The sequence below is a fragment of the Scyliorhinus torazame genome, chromosome 1, assembly GCF_047496885.1.
Source record: "Scyliorhinus torazame isolate Kashiwa2021f chromosome 1, sScyTor2.1, whole genome shotgun sequence".
NCBI lineage: Eukaryota > Metazoa > Chordata > Chondrichthyes > Carcharhiniformes > Scyliorhinidae > Scyliorhinus > Scyliorhinus torazame.
Genome location: NC_092707.1, coordinates 291,711,817 through 291,734,536, shown reverse-complemented (window position 1 = coordinate 291,734,536; position 22,720 = coordinate 291,711,817). Strand labels below are relative to the sequence as shown.

The following is a 22,720-nucleotide window of genomic DNA, read 5'->3' as shown; positions in this document are numbered from 1 at the left end:
GGCTGGAGGAGCTGGCCAAAGGGATAGGGAGCATGCAGGCGGGGAATGCACCGGGGCCGGATGGTTTCCCCGTCGAATTCTACAAAAAATATGTGGACCTGTTGCACCTGTTGCTGGTTAGGACCTTCAATGAGGCAAGGGAGGTGGGGGGCTTTGCCCCCGACGATGTCCCGGGCACTGATCTCCTTGATCCTTAAGCGGGACAAGGATCCCCTGCAGTGTGGGTCTTACAGGCCGATTTCCTTGCTAAACGTAGATGCCAAGGTGCTGGCGAAGGTCTGAGCCACGAGAATTGAGGATTGTGTGCCGCAGGTGATCCACGAAGACCAGGCGGGATTCGTGAAGGGGAGGCAGTTGAACGCGAATGTGCGGAGGCTCCTGAATGTTATTATGATGCCGGCGAGGGAGGGGGCGGAGATAGTGGTGGCGATGGATGCTGAGAAGGCCTTCGATAGGGTAGAGTGGGGGTACTTGCGGGAGGTGCTGAAGAGGTTCGGGTTTGGGGAGGGGTTTGTCAGGTGGGTCTGTTGTATGAGGTCCTAATGGCGAGTGTGGCCACGAGCAAGAGGAGGTCTGAGTACTTCTGGTTGCATCGAGGGACGAGGCAGGGGTGCCCCTGTCCCTCCTGTTCTTCGCACTGGCGATTGAACCCCTGGCTATGGCACTGAGGGAGTCGAGGAACTGGAGGGGGTTGGTGCGGGGCGGGGAGGAGCATTGGGTGTCGCTCTATGCGGACGACTTGCTGCTATATGTGGCAGACCCGGTGGGGGGAATGCCGGAGGTAATGAGGATCCTCAGGGAGTTCGGGGATTTCTCAGAGTACAAGCTCAACATGGGGAAGGGCGAGTTGTTCGTGGTTCACTCAGGGGACCAGGAGAGGGGAATTGACGAGCTCCCACTAAAAAGGGCGGAGAGGAGCTTCAGGCACTTGGGGGTCCAGGTGGCCAGGAGCTGGGGGGCCATGCATAGACTTAATTTCACGAGGCTGGTCGAGCAAATGGAGGAGGAGTTCAAGAGGTGGGACGCGTTGCCGCTGTCCCTGGCGGGCAGGGTGCAGTCAGTTAAGATGACGGTGCCACCAAGGTTTTTGTTCCTGTTCCAGTGCCTCCCCGTGTTTATCCCGAAGGCCTTCTTTAGGCGGGTCAACAGGAGCATAACGGGGTTTGTGTGGGCGCGAGGAACTCCGAGGGTGAGAAGGGTGTTCCTGGAGCGGAGTAGGGATGGGGGGGGGGGGGCTGGCACTGCCCCAACCTCTGTGGGTACTACTGGGCCGCCAATGCGACGATGATGAGCAAGTGGGTGATGGAGGGGGAGGGGGCTGCATGGAAGAGGCTGGAGACGGCGTCCTGTGAGGGTACGAGTCTTGCGGCGCTGGCAATGGCGCCGCTGCCACTCCCTCCAATGAGGTATACCACGAGCCCGGTAGTGGCGGCTACCCTCAAAATCTGGGGGCAGTGGAGGCGGCAGAGGGGGGGAAGTTGGGGCCTCGGTGTGGACCCCAATACGGGGGAACCACCGGTTTGTCCCAGGGACAATCGACTGAGGGTTTGCGGGGTGGCACAGGGCAGGGATACGAAGGTTGGGGGACCTGTTTGAGGACGGGAAGTTCGTGAGCCTGGGTGAGCTGGAGAAGTATGGGCTCCCCCCAGGAAACGCCTTCAGGTACTTACAGGTAAGGGCGTTTGCTGGGCGGCAAGTGGTGGAATTCCCGCGGCTGCTGCCATACACACACAGTACAGGACAGGGTGCTCTCGGGGGGGGTGGGTGGGAGTGGGGAAGATCTCGGAAACTTACCAGGTGATGCAGGAGGAGGAGGAGGCCTCGGTGGTGGAGTTGAAAGGTAAGTGGGAGGAGGAGTTGGGAGAGGAGATCGAAGAAGGGACGTGGGCAGATGCCCTAGGGAGGGTGAACTCTTCCTCTTTGTGCGTGAGGCTCAGCCTCATACAGTTTAAGGTGCTGCACAGGGCACACATGACCGGGACAAGGATGAGCAGGTTCTTTGGGGGTGAGGACAGGTATGTTAGGTGCTCAGGGAGCCCAGCAAATCACACCCATATGTTCTGGGCATGCCCAGCGCTGGAGGAATTTTGGAAGGGCGTAGCGAGGACGGTGTCGAGGGTGGTAGGATCCAGGGTCAAACCGGGCTGGGGGCTCGCAATATTTGGGGTTGCAGAGGAGCCGGGAGTGCAGGAGGCGAAAGAGGCCGGTGTTCTGGCCTTTGCATCCCTGGTAGCCCGGCGAAGGATTCTTCTTCAGTGGAAGGATGCGAGGCCCCCAAGCATGGAATCCTGGATCAAGGATATGGCGGGGTTCATTAAATTGGAGAGGGTGAAATCCGCCTTAAGGGGATCGGTACAAGGGGTCTTTAGGCGGTGGCAACCGTTCTTGGACTTCCTGGCAGAACGGTAGACAATGGTCAGCAGCAGCAGCAACCCGGAGTGGGGGGCTCCTATTTTATTTTTGTTTATTTACCCTGGGGGATCTGAGGGGGTGTATATATTTGCTATGTTTGCTTTGTGTTAACTCGGGGTGTTAATTTATTATTTATGTATGGGGGGGGGGGGGGGGGGAGGGGGGTACTGGGGTTTTAATTTGTTCTGTATTTAATTTTACTGGGTTTCTTTTTCATTCTGTTGTTGATATTTTGTGAAAACCCTAATAAAAATTATTTTTTTTGAAATGACAGTGAGTGGGATACCATGCCTGGAGAACGTCTCCTTACAGGCCTTGATGACGGTCCGAGATGTGAGGTCTGAGAGCTTCAGGACTTCAGGGTAATTGGAGAAATAGATCATTCGCACGAAAGAGGTCGATGCCAACCTTGGACCACGGGGAGGTCTCGATTTCATGCTGCTGGAGCGTCTCCTTGCTCTGCGCTGGCTGGAAGCGTTGACAGGTCGCACAGTTGAGGACCATGTTCGAGATGTCCTGGCTAATACCGGGACAGTTAACAGCCTGCCTGGCTCTGCGCCTGCACTTCTTGACGCCCAGATATCCCTCATGGATTTGGCGGAGCACCAAGCTCTGGAGACTGAGTGGAATTACAATCCGGTCCAGCTTGAGGAGGATACCATCAATCACCGTCAGGTCGTCCTTTACATTGTACTGTTGAGGGCACTGCCCTTTCTGCCAGCCATTGGCGAGGTGGTGCATGACACGCTGCAAGAGGGGGTCTTTGGCTGTCCCCTCGCGGATACGAATCACCTTCTCATCAGACGCCGGGAGGGTGCTAGCATACAGCTGCACCTGTGATTCAATCTGCCAGATGATTTCCAGCGGTTCACTAGGCAATGTGATGGAGCGGGACAATGCATCAGCGATGTTGAGCTCCTTGCCAGGCGTGTACACTAAGTCAAAGTCGTACCTTCTGAGTTTGAGGAGGATGCGCTGCAACCGAGGCGTCATGTCGTTCAGGTCCTTGTGGATAATGTGGACCAGAGGCCTATGATCCCTCTCGACAGTGAATGTCGGCAGGCCGTAGGCATAGTCGTGAAACTTGAGAATGCCAGTGAGAAGACCCAGGCATTCCTTCTCTATTTGCGCATACCTTGTTTCGCTGGGCGTCATGGCCCTCGATGCGTAGGCTACCGGTGCCCAGGATGAAGTGTCATCGCGTTGAAGCAGCACCGCACCAATGCCATCCTGGCTCGCATCTGTCGAGATCTTCTCCTCCCTGCCTGGGTCGAAAAATGCCAATACAGGTAGTGGATAGTCAGAGGCTTTTCCCCAGGGTAGAGGGGTCAATTACTAGGGGGCATAAGTTTAAGGTGAGAGGGGCAAGGTTTAGAGTAGATGTACAAGGCAAGTTTTTTACGCAGAGGGTAGTGGGTGCCTGGAACTCGCTACCGGAGGAGGTGGTGGAAGCAGGGACGATAGTAACATTTAAGGGGCATCTTGACAAATACATGAATAGGATGGGAATAGAGGGATACGGACCCAGGAAGTGAAGAAGATTGTAGTTTAGTCGGACAGCATGGTCGGCACGGGCTTGGAGGGCCGAAGGGCCTGTTCCTGTGCTGTACATTTCTTTGTTCTTTGTTGGGTGCAGTGGTGAGCTTGGCTTTCAGCTCCAACCACTCTGCCGGATGTGCTGCCTTCCACTCAAAGGCAGTGGACTTTTTCAACAGGTTTCCTCAGGCTGTGGTGTGTGAGGCCAGGTTTGGGATGAACCTGCCCAGAAAATTGACCATGCCCAGGAAGCGCAACACCGCCTTCTTGTCTTCAGGGACCTTCATGGCTTTGATGGCCTTGACCTTGTCTGTGTCCGGGCGCACGCCCTGCTGAGAGATCTGGTCACCTAGGAACTTGAGTGTCGACATGCCAAAGCTACATTTGGACCTGTTCAGCTTCAGGCCAATGGCATGGACACGGTGGAATACCTGCTGGAGACGGGAAACATGCTCTTCAGGGGTCGTGGGCCATATGATGATGTCGTCCACGTACACACAAACCCCTTCAATGCCCTCCATCATCTGCTCCATGATGCGATGGAAGATCTCCGATGCCGAGACAATGCCAAACGGCATGCGATTATAGCAGTACCTGTCAAACGGTGTGTTCTGCTGGACTCATCCAGCTGGATTTGCCAAAATCCATGTGACGCATCTAACTTGGTGAAAAAACGTGCGTGTGCCATCTCACTGGTGAGTTCCTCCCGCTTCGGGATGGGGTAGTGTTCACGCATTATATTCTTATTGAGATCCTTGAGATCAATGCAGATGCGCAGGTCTCCCGAAGGCTTTCTAACACATACCATCGAGCCGACCCAGTCAGTTGGTTCGGTTGCCTTGGAAATGATGCCCTGTTGCTGAAGCTCCTTGAGCTGTGGCTTCAGACGCTCCCTCAGCGGAGCCGGGACCCAGCGTGGTGCGTGGACCACTGGCTTAGCAGAATCTTGTATCGATATTGCAGCGTGCCCATCCCGTCGAACACATCCGGATACGGAGCGAGGATGTCGTCAATGCCGGCCTGAAGATCCACATTGGAGGATGTCGTTGTGTAAACCCGCTGCACGAGGTTCAGCTGCTTGCAGGCATGCGCGCCAAGTAGGGATGCCCTGTCTGGCTTGACAATTTCAAAATGTAACCGTGCATGGGTGCTCCAGTTGGAGACGAGTAGATGGCAGGATCCCAGTGCCGTGATGGCATTTCCGCTGCAGTCCAGGAGCCTGCAGGCTGCTGGAAGGACCTTGGGGGCTTCTTGGTGCGTTTGAAATCTGCCTGTGAGAGGAGGTTGGCAGAAACACCTGTGTCCAGTTTAAACTGGATGGAGCAGTGGTTGACCTGCATCACCGCACGCCATTCGTCCGCAGAATCCACAGCGAGGATGGATTGAATTTGTGATGAGTTGGATGTGGCATATTCACATTTGGTAATGATGCCCACACAGTAGGCAGAGTCCAGGCATTCTTCCACTGGATCCGTTGTGCTGCCAGGATCAGAATCCTGTAAGCGTTGTTGCACACTCTGAACGCGCCGTCATCGGAATTGGGTGTGCTGGCCCCTGACTGGTGGTGCAGACCTGCACAAGGCTGCATAGTGTCCAGGCTTTCCGCAGTTTAAACATCGCCTGCCTCTTGCAGGGCAGTGTTTCTTTAAGTGGGCGTTGCCGCAGTTCGAGCACGTCATGAAGTCGGCATCCTGACACTCCGCGCGTCATCGCACATGCGCAGTGCGGCTGTCGAGTGCTTCGTTATCCCGTTCGCATCCCGCATGCGTGGGGCCCCGGGAAAAGCGCGCAAAATGGCCGCTTTCATCAATGCTGAGGCGCTGCATCCGGGAGATGGCCTGCAAACTCTCTGCCTCGTGGGAGGCAAGTTCCTCATTTTCAGCCGATTTGTACTGGGCATAGCGATTTTTGGCGTGCTCATGCACTGTGCATGTTTCAATTGCGACTGGCAAGGTCGTATGCTTGATTTTCAGCAGCTGCTCTCTCAGAGGATCAGAGTGAACTCCAAAAACGATTTGGTCTCTGATCAGGAGTCAGCAATATCACCAAAGTTGCAGGACAGCGCTAGCAGGCGGAGGTTAGTTAAGAAGGAGTTGAAAGATTCATCTTTACCTTGGAGACGTTGTTTGAATATGTAGCGCTCAAAGATTTCATTGGTGTCCACTTCGCAGTGACTGTCAAACTTGTCCAGGATGGTCTGAAACTTTGTCTTGACCTGGCCTTCGGTGAAGTGAAAAGAGTTGAAGAGTTTGATGGCTTGATCACCCGCTGTTGCGAGGAGAAGCGCGATCTTCCTTGCATCAGACGCACCCATAAGGTCTGAAGCTTCGATGTACAGCAGAAACTTTTCCTTGACTGTCCGCCAGTTGGCACCGGAGGTCCTGAGCTGGTGAGGAGCCTGAATCTTCTCCATGGTGCCGGGATACATTCGCTGGGCGTCACGGAACCACCGTGAGATAAACCACCTAGATTAAGCAGTCTCCTGGTAGCATGTTGTGTTATGTACTCTGGGATAACACAGGCTGCAACTGGATGCAGCTTTAACCAAAAGATACTCCAGGCCTTGAAGTTAGTTCAATCTGATTTATTGAACCAGTTCTCTGTGAGTTTGATTCTCTGCTAATCTGAGTGTGGTTACTCTGTCTGACTGAACCAGACTAGATCTTGGCCACGTGCTGGAGGTGTGATACTGTACATACACCCTGACTCACTCTGTAGATGTTCATCAGTGGAACGAGGCGGAGTGTGAGTGCCTCGTGCTTTTTATAGTGAGATACCACCCCTGAGTGTCCTGCCTGCTCATTGGTCATGTCCTGTTCTCGGTGTTCATTAGCTGCCTGTCTGTATATCATTATGTGCATGTCTGCATATCATTACACCATCGAGGCAATGAAAGTCCCCGAGGACAAGAAAGCAGTGCTGCGCTTCCTTCAAATTCATCCCGAATTTGGCCACACACACAACGGCCCTCAGAAAACTGATCAAGAAATCAACCGCCTTCGAGTGGAAGACGGAACACCAGACAGAGTGGTTGGAGCTGAAGGCCAAGCTCACCTCTGCACCCATCCTTGCATTCTTTGATCCAGACCGGGAAACTAAGATATCGACCGATGCGAGTCAGGATGGCATTGGAGCGGTGCTGCTACAAAACAACGACACATCATCATGGGTCCCAGTGGCATACACGTCATGAGCAATGACACCGACTGAGACCAGGTACGCGCAGATTGAAAAGGAGTGTTTAGGTCTTCTCACCGGCATCCTCAAATTCCATCACTGCGTCTATGGCCTGCCAACATTTACCATTGAGACGGATCACAGACCTCTGGTCCACATCATCCAAAAGAGCCTGAATGACATGACGCCCCGATTGCAGAGGATTCTGCTCAAACTCCGGAGGTACGATTTCAATCTGGTGTACACAGCTGGCGAAGAGCTCATCATTGCCGATGCATTGTCCCGCTCCGTCACCTCGCCGAGTGAGCCACTGGAGATCATCCAGCACATTGAATCGCAGGTACAAATGTGCGCAAGCAACCTCCCTGCAACAGGCGAAAAGCTCGTTCTCATCAGAGAAGAGACAGCCAAAGACCCCCTGTTGCAGCGAGTCATCCACAACCTCAACAATGGGTGGCCAAAAGGGCAATGCCCTCAATTCTACAACGTCAAGGACGACCTAACGCTGATCAACGGGATCCTGCTAAAGATGGACAGAATAGTGATCCCGCTGCGTCTCCAGCGCATGGTGCTGCGGCAGATTCATGAGGGACACCTGGGCGTAGAAAAATGCAGACGCAGGGCCCTACAAGCCGTCTACTGGCCCGGCATCAACCAGGACATCACGGGCACGGTCCTGGACTGCGAAACCTGTCAGAGGTTCCAACCAGCACAGAGCAAGGAGACGCTCCAACAACACGACCTGGAAACCTCTCCATGGTCCAAGGTCGGCATTGACCTATTCCACGCGAATGGTCATGACTACATCCTACTCATTGATTACTTTTCAAACTATCCTGAGGTGCTGAAGCTGCCAGACCTCACCTCAAGGACTGTCATCAAAGCGTGTAAAGAAACATTCTCGCGACATGGCATCCCGAATACCGTCATGAGCGTCAATGGCCCGTGTTTCCACAGTCGAGAATGGTCCACGTTTGCTAAGAGCTACAACTTCAGACACGTCACCTCCAGTCCGCACTCCCCGCAGTCCAACGGCAAAGTTGAAAAGGGGGTGCACACCGTCAAGCAACTCATCCACAAGGCCTCGGACTCCGCCTCCGACATACACGTTGCACTACTAGCGTACCGGGTGACTCCCTTATCAACTGGCATTTCACCAGCTCAACTGCTGATGAACATGGACCGGATTTACGGCCCTATCCCTGTCCAACCCTGATCACCTACCGGTACTACAAAAGATGCAACAGCTGCACAACAGTCAGAAACAGAACTATGATGCACATGCCACCGATCTGGACATGCTATCCCCAGCAGACACTGTCAGGATCAAGTCACCTGATGGTGGGTGGACTGCCCCGGCTGTCATCGTTCGGCAGGCCGCGCCCAGATCCTATGTGCTAAAAATGTCTGACGGCACCATTGTTCGCAGAAATCGAAGGGCACTGCAGAAAACCAGACGCCCGCAACCAATTCCCCCTCCACTTCCACCTGGTGAAGTGCCACCTCCAGACACCACAAACCATGAGGCCACCAGTCGTGCTTCCCATACACCTATCAAGACCCCGGCATCCCCTCCGCCACCTCTCCGGCGGTCATCGAGGATCAGACGGAAACCCCAGAGACTGGACTTATGAACAGTTGTTTTTTTAAACTGTATATATGTCCACTGTATATACCAGTCATTCTTAACACTGTCAGCCGTAGCTCCCGTTGCCACATTAGACAGGCATATACACATGTATCTATTTTAAAACATTTTTAAATGGGAGATGTCATCATATGCAGACATGCAACCAATGGGTAATCAGAACAGGACACAACCAATGGGTAATCAGGACTCCCAGAGGTGGCATTACCACAAGGGGGTACTATACGACCACTATAAAAAGGACAAGGCACACAGGCTCTGCCTCTTCCACCGGCAGAAACCAAGAGAGCAAGACAGGGTTGATTAATAGCAACATCAAACCTTAGCACGTGGTCTAGAGCAAGCTTGTATAGTTAGCAGAGTAGACGGAGTTACTAGAGGCAGATTAGCAGAGTGTAGAACTCATTTAGGAGCATTGTTTTTTTTTAAATAAATGTTTTATTAAAGTTTTCCAATGAACGTTTTTACATAACAAAAATAGAAATACAGATAGTAATAAACAATAATAAACATATCCCAAAGCTTACAGTGAAACTACTGACACAACAGAAAATATTTTTTTTTAAACAGAACAAGGTGGGTTTTGTCTCCATGCACAACTCACATTGGATTAACAGTACCCCCACCTAACCCCCCCCCCCCCCCGGATGCTGCTGCTGCTGACACTTACTGCTCCCATCAAGGACCCTCTCAAGGCGAACTTTATTCGCTCCAGGCTGAGGAACCCCGCCATATCGCTAACCCAGGTTTCTACACTCGGGGGCTTCGAGTCCCTCCACATTAACAAGATCCGTCTCCGGGCTACCAGGGAGGCAAAGGCCAGTACCTCGGCCTCTTTCGCCTCCTGCACTCCCGGATCCTCCGACACCCCAAATATCACTACTGTTGGACTCTGCTTCACCCTAGTGTCCAAAATCCTGGACATAACCCTCGCAAACCCCTGCCAGAATTCTTTAAGCGCCGGGCATGCCCAAAACATATGGGCATGGTTCACCGGACTCCCTGCACATCTCTGGCAACTGTCCTCCACCCCAGAAAACGTACTCATTCTTGCCGCCGTTTTTGCGCCCGATGCACCACCTTAAACTGAATTAAACTGAGTCTGGCACAGGATGAGGAGGAGTTCACCCTGCCCAGGGCGTCGGCCCACAGGCCCTCATCCAGCTCCTCGCCCAGCTCCTCCTCCCACTCGCCCTTCAACTCCTCCACTGAGGCTTCCTCCACCTCCTGCAACTCCTGATATATGTCCGACACCTTCCCCTCCCCTACCCAGATGTCAGACACAACCCTGTCCTGGATCCTACGCGGGCGCAGCAGCGGAAATGTCTCCACCTGTTTTCTAAGAAAGTCCCGAACCTGGAGGTACCTGAATGCATTCCCCGGGGGTAGGCCGAACTTCTCCTCCAGCGCCTGCATGCTAGGGAAAGTCCCGTCTATAAACAGGTCCCCCATCCTCCTAATACCTGCCCTATACCAGCCTTGGTATCCCCCATCCAACCTACCCGGAGCAAATCTCTGGTTATTCTGTATCGGGGTCCATACCGAAGCCCCCTCCTCTCCAGTGTCTCCTCCACTGCCCCCAGATCCTCAGTGCCGCCGTCACCACCGGACTAGTGGTGTATCGCGCCGGCGAGAACGGCAGCGGAGCCATAACAAGTGCCCCTAGACTGGTGCCTTTACACAACGCCACCTCCAACCGCCCCCACGCCACCCACCCTCCATCATCCATTTCCTGATCATGGCCACATTGGCCGCCCAGTAATAACCGCAGAAGTTCGGCAGAGCCAGTCCCCCCCGGGCTACGCTCCAAGAATACCCTTTTGACTCCACACAAATCCCGTCAAAATCCTATTCACCCGCTTAAAGAAGGACTTGGGGATGAAAATGGGGAGGCACTGGAATACGAAGAGGAACCTGGGGAGAACCGTCATCTTCTCAGTCTGCACCCGTCCCGCCAAAGAAAGTGGGAGCATATCCCACCTTTTAAACTCTCCCTCCATCTGCTCCACTAGCCGGGTTAAGTTGAGCCTGTGCAGGGCATCCCAGTTCCTGGCCACTTGTATCCCCAAGTACCGAAAGGTCCTCTCCACTATCCTGAGCAGGAGCTCCCTCAGTCTCTCCTCCTGGCCCCTACCATGGACCACGAACAGCTCACTCTTCCCCACGTTCAACCTATACCCCGAGAACCTCCCGAAGTCCCCCAGGATCCGCATGACATCCCCCATCCCCTCTAACGGGTCCGCAATATACAACAACAGGTCATCTGCATAGAGGGAGACCCGGTGCTCCTCCCCTCCGCGTACCAGCTCCCTCCAATCCCCCGAAGTCCTGAGCGCAATGGCCAACGGCTCAATTGCCAGGGCAAACAGCAACGGGGACAGGGGACACCCCTGTCTCGTCCCCCAGTGCAGCCTGAAATATTCCGATCCTAGCCGGTTTGTGGACACACTCGCTATAGGGGCCTGATACAGCAGCTTGACCCACGCTATAAATCCCTCCCCAAACCTGCCTAGTACCTCCCACAGATAATCCCACTCCACCCTGTCAAAGGCCTTCTCCGCGTCCATCGCAGCCACCACCTCCACCCCCCCCTCCTCCGAGGGCATCATGATAATATTCAGGGGCCTCCTCACATTCACGTTCAGCTGCCTGCCCTTAACAAACCCCGTCTGGTCCTCCCCGAACACTCCCGGGACACAGTCCTCTATTCTGGTGGCCAGAATTTTTGCCAACAGCTTGGCATCTACATTCAGGAGCGATATCGGCCTGTAGGACCCACACTGAAGAGGATCCTTCTCCTTCTTCAGGATAAGCGAGATCAATGCCCGAGACATTGTTGGGGGGAGGGTCCCTTTCTCCGTTGCCTCATTGAAGGTTCTCATCAGGAGCGGGCTCAACAGCTACGAGAACCTCTTATACAATTCTGCGGGGAAGCCGTCCGGGCCCGGGGCCTTGCCCGTCTGCATGCCTGCCAGCTCCCTGACTACCGCCTCCAAGCCAATCGGGCCCCCAGTCCCTGCACCCGCTCTGCTTCCACCCTTGGGAACCTCAACCGGTCCATGAACCGCCTCATCCCTTCCCCCTCCCCGGGGGGAGTTCCGACTCGTATAACCTTCCGTAGAACTCCCTGAAGACTTCATTGGCCCTCTCTGGGCTCGGCACCATGTTGCCTTCCCTGTCCCGCACTCCCCCAATCTCTCTGGCCGCCTCCCTCCTGCGTAGCTGGTGCGCCAGCATCCTACTCGCCTTCTCCCCATACTCATAAACTGCCCCCTTCTCTTTCCTCAGCTGCGCCTCCGCCTTCCCAGTGGACAGCAAGTCAAACTCCGCCTGTAATTTCCGGCGCTCGTTCAACAGCCCCCCCTCTGGGACCTCTGCGTACCTCCTATCTACCCTGAGTATCTCTCCCACCAGTCTCTCCCTCTCCTTCTTCTCTCTATGGAACTTAATGGAGATTAACTCTCTCCTAATGACCGCCTTCAGAGCCTCCCAAACTACTGCCACCGTCACCTCTCCTGTGTCATTCACTCCCACATAATTCTCAATACTCCTCCTTATCCGCCCGCACACCTCTTCGTCCGCCAGAAGCCCCACATCCAATCGCCAGAGAGGGCGCTGACCCCGTTCCGCCCCCAGTCGCAGGTCCCCCCAGTGCGGGGCACGGTCAAAGACCGCAATGGCCGAGTATTCTACCCCCTCCACCCTCGGGATTAACGCCCTACTCAACACAAAGAAGTCTATTTGTGAATAGACTTTATGGACATGGGAGAAAAAGGAAAACTCCTTCGTCCTTGGCCGCGTAAACCTCCAGGGGTCCACTCCCCCCATCTGGCCCATGAACTCCCACCAAGCCCTGGCCGCCGCCGGCCTCTTTCCCGTTCTGGACTTGGAACGATCCAAGCTCAGATCCAAGACCGTATTAAAGTCCCCTCCCATAATCAGGTGACTTATCTCCAAGTCCGGGATCCTACCCAACACGCGCCTCATAAAGTCTGCATCGTCCCAGTTCGGGGCATATACATTCACTAAAGCACCCGGGCCTCCTGCAGCTTGCCACTCACCATTATATACCTGCCCCCCTTGTCCGCCACGATGCTTCCCGCCTCAAACACCACTCGTTTACTGACCAAAATAGCCACTCCTCTGGTCTTTGAGTCTAACCCAGAGTGAAACACCTGTCCCACCCATCCTTTCCTTAGCCTCGTCTGGTCCGCGAGCTTTAAGTGCGTCTCTTGCAACATGGCCACGTCCGCCTTCAACCCCTTCAAATGCGAGAACACGCGGGACCGCTTGACCAGCCCATTCAGGCCCCTCACGTTCCACGTAATCAGCCTGGTCGGGGGGGTAACCACTTCCCCATCCCGCCGACTAGCCATCTCCCTTTTTCGGCCAACCGCGTGCCCCCGCCTCTCTCCCCCAGCTCTCCCCCCGGCGGCCCCCTCACCGGACTCTCCATCCATACCCCTCACCTGGCTCCCCTTCAGTCAGCAAAGCAGCACCCCTTCCCCCCGCAACCCCCCCCCCCCCCCCCCCCCACCACCACCTGCCAAGCATCCGCTTAGCTTCCCCCCCCATTGTGCTTCCGTGAGTCAGCTCACCCATTCTGACCCCGGCCGCTCCCGCCTCTGTATATCCACCCTTAACTTGTTGCCTCCTTCAGACCGCCCTACCCCCCCTCCCCCACAGGGTAGAGGGGCAAGCGCCATCTGGGACCTCCCCGTGCGCTGGACAGCCCGTCCCGGGCGTTTCCCACCCCCTAGCACCGAACACCTGGAAAACAAAACACCTGGAAAACAAGCAAAACAAACAACTAAACCCCCAACCAAACTCGAGCAGACATGCCCATAAACTTATGCTTTACCCGCCGTCCTCCCCTCGGTCCCTCCCCACCCGCCCATTTCACCCCCATACAACAGTCCCTTAGTTCAGATCCAGCTTCTCCTGCCTGATGAACGACCACGCCTCGTCTGAGGTATTAAAATAGTGGTGCCTGTCCTGGTATGTTACCCACAGTCTCGCCGGGTGCAGGAGGCCAAACTTCACCCCTTTACCGTGGAGGACCGCCTTCGCCTGGTTAAAACCTGCACGCCTCCTCGCCAGCTCCTCCCAGGTCCTGGTAAATTCAGATCTCGCCATTCTCCCACTTACTGCTCCGCTCTTTCTTCGCCCACCGCAGGACTCGCTCCCGGTCAGCCAAGCCCTAAAACCGTATCACCATCGCCCTCGGTGGCTCGTTTACCCTCGGCTTTCTGGCGAGAACCCGGTGCGCCCCATCCAGCTCCAAGGGCCGCGGGAAGGCCCCCGCGCCCATCAGCGTCCCCAACATTGTGGCCACGAACGTGCTCGCGTCCGCCACCTCTGCTCCTTCACGAAGGCCCAGGATCCACAGATTGTGGCTCCGAGACCTGCACTCAAGGTCATCCAACCTCTCCTGCCATCTCTTATGGAGCGCCTCGTGCGCCTCCACTTTCACCGCCAGGCCCAGGATCTCGTCCTCGTTCTCCGCCACCTTCCTCCTCACCTCCTTGATCTCCTTCTCCTGCGCCTTCTGGGTCACCACAATTCTCTCCATGGAGGCCAGCATCTCTGTTTTCAGCTCCATGAATCAGTTTTTAAGGAGCTCCTGCTGTTGTCTGGCCCAATGGGCCCACACCTCCCGATCCTCTCCGGCTGCCATTTTGTCCTCCCGGACCTTCTCGACCTTCTTCCCCGGGTTCACGCGTCTGCCGGCTCCGCTCCTGGTCCTCTCCATGCACCAGCAGGGGGGGGGGGGGCTCTCCCACGTCTGTTCCCACGCCGGTCCCTCCTGTTAATTGCTGCCGCCGCTCCTTCTGGCGGCCCGAAGCACCGATCACGGCGGGAGCTGCCGTTTGCGTGACCTAGCAGGTCATGGCCGCTCCCGGAAGTCATTTAGGAGCACTGTTAATTGCTCAATAAATACGTTAAACTTATCTCAGAGTCTGGAGCATCCTTCAGCAAAGCCTACACCAAGTAGCAGCTTATACAACAAGTAAGAGGAGACTTGATTGAAAGATATACAATCCTGATGTGTCTTGACAGGGTGGATGTGGAGAGGGTGTTTCCTCTTGTGGGAGAACCTAGAACTAGAGGTCACTGTTTAAAAATGAGGGGTCGACCATTTAAAACAGAGGGTTGTTAGTCTTTGGAATTCTCTTCCTGAAAAGGCGGTGGAAGCAGAGTCTTGTGAATATTCTTAAGGCAGAAGTGGATAGATTCTTGGTAAGTAAGTAGGTGATAGGTTATTGGGGGCAGGCAGAATGCAGATTTGAGGTAACTATCAGATCAGCCATGATCTTGTTAAATGGCGGAGCAGGTTCGAGGGGCCGAATGGCCGACTCCCTCTCCTTGTTATAATTAAGTCTAAATCATTGAGATACCATAAACAGAAGGGACCCAGTTCTGAGCACTGCAGAATCCCACTGGAAAAAACCTTCCAGTTAAAAAATACTGTTGACCATAACCCTTTGCTTCCTGCCACTAAGCCAATTTTGGATCCAACTTGGCACTTTCCGTTAGATCCCAACAGCTTTTAACGTTCTGATCAGCCAGTCATCTGGAACCTTGTCAAAATCTTTACTGAAATACATGTATACTGTCGTGTTAGGTACACTGGTCTAATACTGGCTGCAACTGGATGCAGCTTAGATCAGAAAGATACTCCAAACCTTGAAGTTAGTTCAATCAGGTTTACTGAACTAATAGCACAGTTAGCACAGTTCTCTGTGAGTTCGACTCTCTGCTAACTTCAGTGTGGTTACTCTGACTGACTGAACCAGGCTAGCTCTTAGCCACGTGGTGGAGGTGTGAGATTGTAACAACACCCGTGACTGACTCTCGAGATGTTCATCAGTGGAAAGAGGCGGAGTGTGAGTGCCTCGTGTCTTTTATAGACCGATCCCACCCCTGAGAGTCCTGCCTGCTTATTGGTCATGTCCTGTTCTCTGTGTCCATTAGCTGCGTGTCTGTATATCATTATGTGTGTCTGCATATCATGACATATACTACATCAAATACGTTACTCTCACTGACTCTTTGTCAGTTAAGGTCGAGCGCCCTTTCCAGTTGAACTCTCATCAGCTCTCATTAAGGCATGAGACTTGGTGGCTGGGATTGCCACTGGAGTGCCACACTCTCAAACTCCATGACACAATGGAAGGGGCTACTATCACATTCCTGCTCCCCTCCACCAAACTGGAAAATGCCTACTGTGGAAATATAGATATCGCATCCTGGTGGTTATGGTGCTGGATTAGCAATCCAGAGGGTTCAATTCTGTTGATCACTGAGCTAGCACAAGAAAGAAATGCAGGAAATTAACAGTAGCGCTCCAAATACCTTGCTCCTGGTGAAATTTCTTTGCTCGTTCTTCAATAAACCACTCTCCAGATTTCACCTTCATCTGCCTGAAATACAGAATCAGCATAAATGGTTTCAAAAGTGGAACTCCAGTTCTTCTGGAACAGTTTGCTCTGCGTCACATAGGGGGAGCTGTTTTCCATTTAATTGACCCTTCAAGGAAATGTAGTTGTAAGGAAGAACTTGTCGAATGAAAACCTCAATTCGATAAATAATATTAAAATATTCCTTTTCTTTATTATACTCAGTGGCTAGCACTCAACTCTTCAGAGTCATGTCGCACTCCTGTGCCTTGAGCACATATTCTGACCTGACACTTTCTTTTGGCTCAGAGATTAAAAATCACATGCTCTCTCAGATGGACATAAAATATCCCACTGCACTATTTAAAGAGAAGCTGAGTTCCCCTGGTATCCTTGTCAAAATTTAGCTCTGAAATAATTATAGTGATATGCATCACTGTATATACACAAGGGGTTAATGTAAATACATTACAACTAAGTAACCACTAGAGGGAGCACCAGAGATGTCATGACATGCAGACATGCAACCAATGGGTTATTAGAACAGGGCACAACCAATGGGTAATCAGGACACCCAGAGGTGGCATTACCACAAGGGGGCACTACACGACCCATATAAAAAGGACAAGGCACACAGGCTCTGCCTCCTCCACTGGCAGAAACCAAAAGAGCAGGACTGGGTTGATTATCAGCAACATCACACCCTAGCACATGGTCGAGAGCAAGCTTGTATAGTTAGCAGAGTAGACGGAGTTACTAGAGGCAGATTAGTAGAGTGTCGAACTCAAAAAAGAGCATTGTTAATCGTTCAACAAATACGTTAAACCTATGCCCGAGTCTGGAGCATCTTTCAGCAGAGCCTACATCAAGTGGCAGCTTATGTTACTAGCAATAACATAACACAACAATAATGTCATTAGAATAGCAATCCAGTGACCCAACGTAATGCTCTGGGACCCAGGATCGAACCCCACTGCAGCAGATGGTGGAATTTCAATTCAATTAAAACCTGGAATTAAAAGTTTAATGAATGCCATGAAACCATTGTCAATCATTGCAAAAACCCACCTGGTTCACCAATGCCCCTTAGGGGGAAATCTGCTGTCTGACCGACATGTGACTCCAGTTCCACACCAATGTGGTTGACTCTTAAATGTCCTCTGGAATAGAGGACACTCAGTCCTCAGCCACTCAGTTCAAGGGCAGTCTGGGATGGGCAATAAATGCCGGCCCAGCCAGCGACACCCACATCCCAGGAATGAGTTTTAAACATTTAAAGCAGATCAGAGCCAGGGGGAATGTGGGTATTGGGGCGGGGGGGGGGAATAATACCATTACAACCATTTATGTACGGCAGTTGACAGTATTCCAACCTTTTGATTCACCCCCCCCCACAAACGCAAAAGAAACAACAACCAATCCCCAATGCCCTCACCCCCCCTCCATCCCGACCCCGCAAACATCTGATGCTGACCAACTCTCTGAAAAAGGAAATAAACAGCTGCCACCCGAGGTAGAATCCTTCAGCCGACCCTCTCATTGGATACTTGATATTTTCTAAGTGTAAAAATTCCATCAGGTCAGCGAGCCAAGCCACTGCAATGGGCAGGGACGAGGACTTCCAGCCAAACAAGGTTCGCCTATGGGCTCTAAAGGAAGCAAAGGCAAGAGCATCGGCCTTCAACTCTGTCTCTAACTCCGGCAAGTTGGAGACACCAAAAACAGCCACCAAAGGACATGGCTCCAAGTCAACATCAAGAATACCCGACATGGTGCTGAAGAAGGACACCCAGAGGTTAATGAGCCCAGGATAGGACCAGAACATTTGCGTATGATACATAGAAACATACATAGAAAATAGAAGCAGGAGGAGGCCATTCAGCCCTTCGAGCTTGCTTCACCCATTCATTATGATCACGGCTGATCATCAAGTTCAATACCCTGATCCCACTTTCCCATCCTATCCTTTGATCCCTTTAGCCCCAAGAGCTATACCATAGAAAGGGTAAAGGACAGAAGGAGGCCATTAGCCTCCTCTTGTCCATGCAAGCCCAAGGACACCCAGGTGCCCTTTATAATACCCCTCTCTGCACCCAGTCTGAAGATGCAGATCCAGGTACCTTTTAAAAGAGTTTAGGGTCCCTGCCTCCACCACAAACTCTGGCAGCGAATTCCAGACTCCCACTGCCCTCTGTGTAAATAGGTTCTTCCCAGGCAGCATGGTGGCACCGTGGTTAGCCCTGTAGCCTCATAGTGCCAGGGACCCAGTTTAATTCTAGCCTTGTCTGTTTGGAGTTTGTACATTCACCCAGTGGGTGTCCTCCAGGTGCTCCAGTTTCCTCCCACAGTCCAAAGACGTACAAGTTAGGTGGATTGACCATGCTAAATTGCTCCTTAGGGTGTCTAAAAGGTTAGGTGGGGTTACTAGGTTATGGGATAGGGTGGGGGTGTGGGAGCTCTTCAGAGGGTCAGTGCAGATTTGATGGGCTGAATGGCCTCCTTCTGACACTTATCTTGGATCCATGTCCCTTGGTTCTAGAATTCTCCACCAAGGAAGCAATTTTATCCTGTCCACTCTATCTCTTCCCCTCATAATATTGTACACCTCATTAAGTCACCCCTCAGTCTTCTTTGTTCCAAGAAAAATAACCCAATCTGTCCAATCTCTCCTCGTAACTACACTTTTCTAGCCCTGGCAACATTCTTGTAAACCTCTTCTGCAATCGCTCCAGAGCAATTACGTCCTTCCTGTAATGTGGTGACCTGAACTGCACACAATACTCCAGTTGTGGAAAATCATCCTCACAGTATCTGTGATCTCCTCCCTGATCACCTCCAGCAGCCTCAGAAACAATCCATCTGGCTCTGGCAACTTATCAACTTTCAAACATTCCAACCCTTCAAGTATTTCCTCTCTTTTTATGATTAGCCCATCCAATATCTTCTAGTGTTCATCCTGGACTTCTATATCTGCATCATCCGTTTCCTTTGTACACATTGAAACAAAAAATAGTAATTTGAAACTCTTCCCACAGCCTCTGCATCTGTACACAAGTTCCCTTCTTCATCTCTGATAGGTCCCACTTTTTCCTTAACTAATCTTTAATATATTGGTAAAACAGCAATGTTTTTTCTGTAACTTTACTTGCTAACCTTTTTTCATGCCCTCTCTTTGATTTCCTTATTTCCTTTTTGACTTTGTCTCTTCCCTTCCTATACTTGTCTAGGCTATAGTTCTTTGTGCCTATTGTACACTTTCTTTCTCTGTTTGATCTGCTATATCTAATTCCTTCTTGAAATTACACAATGTTGTTGCCTCAACTCCTTTCTGTGGTAGTGAATTCCCCAGATTCACCACTCTCTGGGTGAAGAGATTTCTCCCCACCTCAGTCCTAAAAGGTTTACCCCTTATCCTCAAACTATGAGGCAGCACGAGGGGCAGCACGGTAGTACAATGGCTAGCACTGTGGCTTCACAGCACCAGGGTCCCAGGTTCAATTCCCGGCTGGGTCACTGTCTGTGCGGAGTCTGCACGTTCTCCCCGTGTCTGTATGGGTTTCCTCCGAGTGCTCCAGCTTCCTCCACAAATCCCGAAAGACGTGCTGTTAAGTAATTTGGACATTCTGAATTCTCCCTCTGTGAACCCGAAGTGGCGCAGGAATGTGGCGACTAGGGGACTTTCACAGTAACTTCATTGCAGTGTTAATGTAAGCCTATCTGTGACAATAAAGATTATTATTATATGACCCCTAATTCTGGACTCCCCCACCAGCAGGGACATTCTTTCTGAATCTACCCTGTCTAATCCTGTTAGAATTAAAAGTTTCTATGAGCTCCCCTGTGACTCCAATGAATATAATCCTAACCGATTTTGTCTCTCCTCACTTGACAGTCCCGCCATCCCAGGAATCAGCCTGATAAACCTGCGCTGCACTCCCTCGAGAGCAAGAACATCCTTCCTCAGATAAGGACACCAAACTGCACACAATACTCCTGGGTATCCTCACAAATGCCCTATACAATTGCGGTAAAACATCTCTATTCCTACACTCAAATCCTCCTCCTATAAAGGCCACATACCATTTGCCTTCTTTATTGCCTGTTGTACCTGCTTACCTTCAGCGACTGATGCACTAGGACACCAGGTCTCGCTGAGAATCCAGCTCCCTCAATTTACACCCATTCGAATAATAATCTGCCTTCCTATTTTTGCTGCAAAGCAGATAACCTCACTTTTATCCATTTTATACTACATCTGCCACACATATGCCCCCACTTAGCCTGATCAAACCAGCTGAAGAATTCTGCATCATAGAATCCTACAGTGCAGAAGACGGCCATTTGGCCCAACGAGTTTGCACTGACCCTCTGAAAGAGCACTGACCCTCTGAAAGAGCCCCCCCCCCCCCCCCCGCCATATCCCTGTACCCCCACCTAACCTACACATCTTTTGACACCAAATAAAAGACAAGATCATCTTATAGCACAGTGGTTAGCACTGTTGCTTCACAGCACCACGGACCTGGGTCCAATTCCCAGCTTGGGTTACTGTCTGTGCGGAGTCTGCACATTCTCCCCTTCTCTGTGTGGGTTTCACGGGTGCTCCGGTCTCCTCCCACAATTCCCCAAAGAATTGTTAGGTGAAATGGACATTCCAAATTGTCCCTCATTGTACCCGAACAGGCTACAGAATGTGGCGACGAGGGGATTTTCACAGTAACTTCATTGTAGTATTAATGTAAGCCTACTTGTGATAATAAAGATTATTATTATTACTGACTCCTGTTAAAAAAAAAAAAACTTTGAAAGTAATACTGGAAAACACAGAAACAAAAACAGAAATCTTTGGAGGATATACATTTTAATCGATTGGATTCTTCCAGCCAAAGTCAGCGGGAGGCTATCCCATCCCTTCAGGTCCTCCTTCACCACTCTAACCAGGACCCCAAAATTTAGCTTCTGTAACGAGGCCCAGTTGTGGGCCACCCGGACACCCAGATAACAAAAGCTGGACCCGGCCAGGCAAAAAGACAACTTCCTCAGGGGAGCTCCCCTTCCTGGGGATTCATCGGAAAACATTCACTTTTACCCAGGTTCAATCTGTACCCAAAAATGAGCCAAAACACTTAAGCAGTTTCACTATTATCTCTGTATTGGAGAGAGGGCCTTCCCGACTGCATCAAACCCAAACCCTCCTTAATCTTCTCCAGAGTCAGAGGAACTTGCAGTTCCTCCCTCTCCTCTTGCTCCACTACCGGGAACACTAGACCGTCTAAAATTCTCCAGGGGGTCCGATTTGTAAAGGTTCCAATAGAAGTCTTCGAACACCCCATTCACCTTGGTCGGGTGGAGACCAGTCTACCACCCCACCTCCCCTCACACATCCCTATCCTTCACTTGCACTATTTCCCAAGAATCCGCCTGTCACTTCAGCTGATGTGCCAGCAAGCGACTCGCCTTTTGGACGTGTTCACAAAGAGCCCGCCGGGAACGTCACAGCAAATGCACTGTCCCGTCTAACGACCACCATCAACGCCTCCCATAGTGTTGAAGGGAAAATCTCACCACTCCTATTAAAGCTCAAATATTCCTCGATGACAGAGGAGATCCTCTCGCAAAAACCTTCATCCGCCAACGGTGAAGTATCAAACCTCCAAAGGGCGTGATCAGAGATCACCATTGCTGAGTATCTCGACTCCACTACTCCCAGCAGAAGAGACCTACCGAACACAAAAAAGTCAATCCTACACTAGACCCGGTGGACCTGAGATAAGGATGAGAAATCCCTCTCTCCCGCTGTCAAAAACGCCAAGGGTCAGCTCCCCACATCTGCTCCATGAAGGTCAACAGAGCCTTCGTCATCCCAGAAAGTCTTAACACCTTAGGTCTCGATTTATCCAGTCAGGGGTCCAAAACGCAATTAAAATCCCCACCTATGACCAGCTGGTATGAATCCAAATCTGGGATCAGCGACAGCAACCTATTAATAAAAGATGCGTTGTCCCAATTTGGGGCATATACATTGACCAGCACCACCGGTGCTCCGGCAAACAGACCACTGACTATGACATACCTTCCATTTGGGTCCGTCAAAATCCTCCCCGCTGAGAAGGCTACCCTCCTGTTGATCAGAATCGCAGTCTCCCGAGCCCTGCCATCGAACCTTGAACGGACCACTTGTCCCACCCAGCCCCTCTGTAACCTTATCTGATCTCGAACTCATAAGTGGGTCGCCTGCAACAGCACCACATCAGCGATCTTAAAATGCGTAAGCAACCTGGATCTCTTAGCTGGGCTACTCAACCCCTCACATTCCATGTGGCCAGCCGAATGGGGGGGGGACATCCATCCCTTCTCCCACAGGAGTCAGTCATTCCCAATCCGGGAGGCAATCCAGCAACCCTCCAGGAAGGGTCAACACCAGACTTACCCAAGATGGTCGCCTGATCCCCCGGCACAAATTGGCAAAGAAAAGGCCCCAGTCACCATCAGAGAACTAAACCCACTTCCCCCCACCCCCTCCCCTCCCACCACCTATTGACACCAC

General features: G+C 52.1%; 1 protein-coding gene across 3 annotated transcripts in view; it reads right to left on the bottom strand.

Moving 5' to 3' along the window:
• sytl3 (synaptotagmin-like 3) overlaps nucleotides 1-22,720 on the bottom strand; it is a 161,854-nt gene that overhangs the window by 92,543 nt on the left and 46,591 nt on the right. For all 3 annotated transcript variants that reach the window (XM_072507509.1, XM_072507512.1, XM_072507515.1), the window contains exon 4: nucleotides 16,130-16,197. In XM_072507509.1, the coding sequence (XP_072363610.1) occupies nucleotides 16,130-16,197 (68 nt within the window). The remainder of the gene's footprint in view (nucleotides 1-16,129; nucleotides 16,198-22,720) is intronic.